The sequence below is a fragment of the Trypanosoma equiperdum genome, assembly GCF_001457755.1.
Source record: "Trypanosoma equiperdum strain OVI genome assembly, contig: ctg_103, whole genome shotgun sequence".
Classification (NCBI taxonomy): Eukaryota; Euglenozoa; class Kinetoplastea; order Trypanosomatida; family Trypanosomatidae; genus Trypanosoma; species Trypanosoma equiperdum.
The window spans coordinates 38,660-44,967 of NW_027122994.1; the positions used below are offsets into that span (position 1 = coordinate 38,660).

Sequence of the window (6,308 nt, forward strand, 5' to 3'; positions counted from 1 at the left end):
GTACTACACGAAGTTGTATGTTGCGCTAAACTTGTTGTTCGCTGGAATAAACTACATATTTTTTTTATACTTTGTCATTACCCCCCCCCCTTCTGCACGAAGAACCTTACACGCATATGCAGACAGTGCTACAGATAGTAAAGGACCACAAGTGACTCACTTGAATACCGCGTATAACCATAGAGTAGTGTACGTATCATCATACATTTAAATTGCGTCCTGGAATTATATGCGAGGTCAGCCTTAAAGGCAAGGAAAGAATGACTTCTCACAACATAGTGATGAGGCAAAGGACACTAAATGAGTTTTTCCCTCAAACCCCTTCAGCGGCTGGCACACACGGTAGAACAATAGTGCTGCCATGGCAGGAAAAAAGAGATGAAAACAACTCGCCGCATGGTTACATAGGCTGGGATATCGTAACTGCAGCTCTAATGGAGTCGGATACGACAGACACATCAAGCCTCAGAATACTTCTTCAGGTGCTTTATACGCGGAAAATTATTTCTGAAACTCGTCAGGTGCTGTGCTTTGGGGTACTTTGTCATGTTCTCGATCACGTCATGACTGCTGAAGAACGTGTGCAGTTTTTTTGTTTCACTTTACCCTGGATGAAGCGCGCCGTACTCCGGGGACCTGAGTTGTTTCCCCAAGAGATTCCTATTTTATCACAGAGTGATACCCATCGTTTGCTGTTCACACATGAAGAGGCCTCAACACTGCTGGTTTGTGGTTTTTTCTCCCTTTTCCAGGGAAGATCTCAGGTGCATAAATTTGGAAGCTCTACTGGGCTACACAAACTTCCTTCCTTTAACTTTGTGCGCCTTCTTTGCAATGAAAAGCCTGATCGGTTTAGCAGTCAATGTGCGAAGGTGCAGTGTTTACTACAGTATTTTAGATATTGCGCTCGTTGCACGAAGGAAGTGTGGCCGTGCGTGGAGATCTATCGCGTTGCACGTACATCCTTTCCTGACTTTGAAAGAAGCACCCGCGCTATGGAGCCTGTCGTAATTTCCGAAAACTTGCTCATTGAAGAGAGTTATACGAACTTACAAGTGGATTTCGCCAACCGGTGTATCGGGGGTGGTGTTTTGTCTTCTGGTTGTCTCCAAGAGGAGATACGCTTCGTCACATCTCCGGAGCTACTTCTTTCTTGTCTCGTTTGTGAGGAGCTGTTAGACAATGAAGTGGTGTTTGTTGCCGGCGCCGCGTCCTACAGTGTTACGGAGGGTTATGCGAAGACTTTCCGTTATATTAGCGGGTGTACACCGGACATTATTCCTTTAAGTGGCCGGATGTTCAGGGTGGATTCATGCGAACAAGGGATGCATGTAGATAAAGTGCCTGTTAAGCTAGTTGGGAGAAATGATGAGGCTCCAAGGTTTGTGCGCAACACGTGTATAGTGGCCATGGACGCAGTCGATTTCAGTGATGCCGTGGACAACCAATTTCGTAAGGATTTTATAATCCGTGAAACCCATAAAGCTTTTGTGGCATTCAAAGGAATTCCTGACAGCACTCTATCATCCGTGCACTCTGGTCCTATTGCGACGGGGAACTGGGGCTGCGGTGCCTTTGGTGGCGATAGAGAACTTAAACTGTTATTACAGTGGTGTGCGGCCTCTCAGGCAGGACGACCGTTGATTTATTCCGCGTTCGGTGATATTGCGTTATGCAATGGTTTTCATAAAGTTTACAAGAAGCTACGCGAAGAGGAATGGACCGTAGGGGAGGTTTTTACTATGATTCTGTTCTGCTCCAGCATGTTTCCGAGACCACGCAACCAGTTGTTTGAGTGCTTCCTCACAATGCCGTGGTGTCGCCTTCCTCTGGGCACACATCTGGTGTTAATTTAGAAAAGATGAGAATTGTGGGACGGGTAAATTGGTGGCATTGTTCGTGTAACTTCATTTCTGTTATTTTCATTTTCTTTTTGCGCGTGTCTGTGTGTGCATCTCCATGAACTTTGTATTGTTATTCTTCTTTCTATTTCTGTTTGTTTGTTTCTTTTTTTTTTTTTGTGACTATCGCAGCCTCATAGTTTGTTGAATACTTCTGCATAAGTATATTATTAGGAGCATAATTCAAGCATACACCATTATGCAAACAGATTTTGGAGATGCCACTACTTTTTCCCTGAGGCCGGACCACAAGCGGAAGTTCCGACCGAATGATATCCGCCCAGTTGTTCGTAGCCTTCTTGAATCGAGGCTTGAGAATGAAGTTTACAAGGCGGACGAGATGCAGAGCATTAGCAAAGAAATTGCTGACGGCGTCCGTGATCGGATTCGGTCTATGGAACTTGAGCGATACAAAATAATGGTGCATTGTATGATCGGGGAGCAACGTGGGCAGGGACTTCGCGCTGGTTGCAAAATGTTTTGGGATTCTGATACGGATGACTACTTTGAGGAGGTTTACGTGACTCAACATCTCTTTGCTGTGGTGACGGTATTCGGCCTCTATCAATATTAAAAGGCGGATTGATCGCTGGCCGGGAAAGGACAGGGATTTTGGAACCAACGCTATGCATCACTTTGGGACAACTCTTCCACCGTGTCTATTCGCTCAGGTCCATATCTTTCCTTATTTTATTACCTCTTCTTTCTGTTCGCTTACTTTATATTCTTTCCCATATTCCATGGATAGGAGATTATCCGTGTGTAAATATATGTGTATGTTTTGAAAAAAAAAAATGACCGGTTTCCCCTCAGCAAGGTGTGGCATACAACTTGGCATGACATGTTGTATAGTTATGAATGAATGTTGCATCACATGAGGTTTCCTCTCACTTACTGCCGCACCTCACACACTTCTGGTGGCGAAATGAATTCATAAGAAGGGGAAGTGGGAAATACAGCCGAGAAGGAAAGAAAGGAGGAATGGTGATTAAAAAGGGGGGAAGATAACGCCAGTGAGAGCTAGAAGTGTTCGTTATTTCCTGTTTGTTCCTCTCAAGAATGTTTGTGTTTCTTTTTTTCTTTACAACTGACTTTTAAAACACTGAGGTTGTCGATGCATCGAAAAATCTTTGCATGCGATATGGCCGTTAGTATTCACGGTGCTTCACCAGACCCCCGCGCAATCTGTTTGCGTTATGTTTTTTCACCCTCTTCTATACTTCTTTATTCCTCATTTCCACCGACTAAAGGGTTTGCAGCATCGACGGCAGCAAGATATATAACGAAATTCATATCTTATACATAAAATATACATTTATATTTACGCTTAGGTTTTTTTTAAGAGAAAAAATCATATAGAATTGACGAAGGATATAGAGAGGGGAATAAAGCGATGCAGAAAAATGCACCCAAGTTTTCCGTCAGTAAATGGAACATCCTACCGGCAAATCGCCGTAGCAAATTTTTCTGGGAAAAACTCAATGAATACCTAGAACCTTTGTTGAGCGCCGATTTTCCTCTCATGGATGAGGAGTTTCGCGGTCTCTGTAATGTAGCGAATCAGCCCCCAGGAACGCACCCAGTTCTTAGCGAAACCCTCATAGCAACAGTGAAGAATTTGCGCAGTTACTGTGAGGGTGTTACGCTATGGAACCCCTTGTCCCTCGCCGCCCATCTCGACATACCACCAACTGATGTCATTGAACAATTACTGCTCGCTAAGGAGGCTGGTTTAGTTTCCATGGTCTTTGTTGTTCCCTGTCAGTCATGCGGGTGTGATATGTTACGTGCGAACTCAGTGGGTGAAATATGCTTTAGAGCGACATATCATAAAAGCAATGTTATTGACTGCCCAATGTGCACAGATCGTAACGAGGTTGACAACCTCGCCAGGGTTGCCGTGTACTTTCAAGATGCCACACCCTTACCCCTGTTATCGCGAAAATTTCATCGTTTGTTTTATAGTCAGGAAGTGGTGCGGCGGTGCTTGGAAACAGTGTTTTGCCCACAAGATTGTGCTTTCATGTTTAACATGAGACTGCCTGAAGGAACGTTCCTAATCATTGCCCCCGGTTTGGGTGTGATTGTTCAGTTGGAGGTAGAGACTGGCGCGCAGTTCTTGGAGCGCAACCGTCCGTATCATGATGTTCGGCTTTTGCTATCAAAGTTCGTAACTGAAAATAACTCAGATTCTGCTGAAACCGCCAATGTGGCTCAAGATCGAAATATAATTAAGGTGAAGCATGGTAAACTGTCCTTCCGTGTGTTTAACGATACACAGCATGCAACCTTCTTGGATATTTGCATAGCTTTCGATGTACGACTGGAATTCTTGTCTCCGAAGAAGCCCGTAGTTACGACCGTGCCGATGCTCCTCCACCACTCGACGCGGGGCCTGCGCTCCCCCTTGTTTTATCTGTTTACTCCAGCACCACCAGGTGTGAGGACGAGCGGTGTTTACGTGCTGCATTCCTTTGAAATGCCGAACCAGGACATGGAGGAAGTAATTTTGTCTGGTAGTGACTCTACCGTCGCTGTCATACGTGAGGTCCACCGCTATTCGTTAGAGGACCATAGTGGCCTTTTACTATCTGTAGGCGTCGGTGGTGCAACTTTCGAGTCATCCTTTATGTCCTACACCGCCGCCTTGGCCTCCTCGTTGTGCTTTGCACAACGCTTAGTAACTCGACTTGGCAATGACATCGCAGGAGCTCTGTCCTGCAGCATCACTGCAGGTGAGCTTTATATGGCTTCCTTTAAGGGACAGTATGATGATGACGAAAACGAACGTTCCGCTTACCCTAGTGTGCAGATTATTGGACCTGCGGTGTATGCAGGACATCATCCACCGCCTGCCGTAGATCCACCCTGCACGAACGAGCTAATGCAAAAATACACTCGTAACGTTCGCTTTGAAATGCGCGTGGTATCAGACGACAATACAGGCGTTTGTCTCAAGTCCCTCGCCGCAGATGAGATGTTGGATCCGTTTCTGACTTACATGCAGGAAAACTTTGCGGGAGTGGAAATAAAGGAAGAGCCACAAGCATTAGTTGTTGTTGTTCCACTAGATACGCTCAATGCAAAGGTGAAACTTGCTTCCTTAGTGGACTCAACAACATATACTAAGGAAATACATGGCCCCTTTGGTTAGGAGGAATCTTGACTAGAGTATTATGTGAAAGGTTCGAGTATGAACTTTGGCGAACACATGTAACCATGTAAATATAGAAGTAAACAGAGAAGGAGAACAAGGGAGGGAAACGGAAAGGAAAAGGGAAGCAAAGAAAAAAAGAAAGAGGAAGGGTGTATAGAAAGTGCCGAGCGATGACAGAAGGGGGGTAATTATTTATAAATGGATGAACGCACCAACCTTCTGTTCGGGAAGAAAATAGTAAAAGAAGGAAAAGGGGTGAGGAAAGGAAGTGGCGACGTGCGAAGTCGAACCTAGTAAATTGGTGCTTGGGGGGAGCTGTTGGAGACGCAACAAATCGATGCAATCAGCCACTTTTCCCCTCCCTTTCGTCTTACTCAGAAACGCGGGCAGCTTTTTGTCTCCTCGAATGCTCAACTAAATTCGGGTTGCTATCTACGTTTGGTGAATGGGCTGCTTTTGAGGCGATAAAATGGAAAACATTTCTTTTCGATGGTGGTTTAATTTTCTTTGTTTTACTTTATTATTATTATTTTTTTTTTGTCGTTATTGTCTTATGCGGCTGTGCGTTCTTCCGCATGATGCACAAGTTTTGTGGCATCATATCCATGCTACCTTGCGCGGACCTGTGGAATACAAACACAGACCGGCGTCCCCATATCTTCCGCAAAGAATAAAAAAAGAGAACAAAAGGGAACAAATCAATAAAATGAGAAGAGGAGGAAAAGTGTAAAGCCAAAGAGGAGAAGGGTCACAACATTAATAATAGTAAAAATAGCTTGACAACAGTTTTTTTTTACTATTTTCTTCTTTCCATGCCGGTGGAAAACGTTATAGACAGGGATGCAGTGTTACGGACCAAAAACCTTAACAATGATTTGAAAGATATCTATACGTTTACGATGAAACACAAAAAAATAAGGTGTGCAAACGAGAGAAAAGTGGCACTGGTGCCTTTCTGCTTTTTCTCTTCACATTACTTTTCATACCTTAACTTTCTCTTTTTTACACTTTTTTATTTAAAAAAAAATGGTAAAACAATTTTTTCATTTCCTTCGTCACTGTTGTTGTTGTCTGTGGCTGCGACGCCTATCATGCAGCTTGAAGAATCATTTTTCTTCAAAAAAAAAAATGAAGCTCACTTTCTAAAAAAAGAAAAAAAATCCTCTTTCTACATCTGACTAAAATATGGATCATCATTTTTTTTTCTTACCTTCCTGTTGCTAACCTTTTGAAATGCATGTATTTTTTTT

The 6,308-nt window shown here is 43.8% G+C and overlaps 3 protein-coding genes across 3 annotated transcripts; all 3 read left to right on the plus strand.

The window, feature by feature from the left end:
• Nucleotides 1-260: 260 nt before the first annotated feature.
• Nucleotides 261-1,856, plus strand: TEOVI_000006500 (poly(ADP-ribose) glycohydrolase, putative; the record flags this gene model as incomplete). Its single annotated transcript, XM_067220012.1, has 1 exon — nucleotides 261-1,856. The coding sequence occupies one exon, from the start codon at nucleotides 261-263 to the stop codon at nucleotides 1,854-1,856; it is 1,596 nt and encodes a 531-aa protein (XP_067076113.1).
• A 244-nt stretch (nucleotides 1,857-2,100) lies between these two features.
• Nucleotides 2,101-2,475, plus strand: TEOVI_000006600 (dynein light chain, putative; the record flags this gene model as incomplete). Its single annotated transcript, XM_067220013.1, has 1 exon — nucleotides 2,101-2,475. One exon carries the CDS (start codon nucleotides 2,101-2,103, stop codon nucleotides 2,473-2,475), a length of 375 nt encoding a protein of 124 aa, XP_067076114.1.
• An 819-nt stretch (nucleotides 2,476-3,294) lies between these two features.
• TEOVI_000006700 (uncharacterized protein) lies at nucleotides 3,295-5,055 on the plus strand (the record flags this gene model as incomplete). Its single annotated transcript, XM_067220014.1, has 1 exon — nucleotides 3,295-5,055. The coding sequence occupies one exon, from the start codon at nucleotides 3,295-3,297 to the stop codon at nucleotides 5,053-5,055; it is 1,761 nt and encodes a 586-aa protein (XP_067076115.1).
• Nucleotides 5,056-6,308: the final 1,253 nt, after the last annotated feature.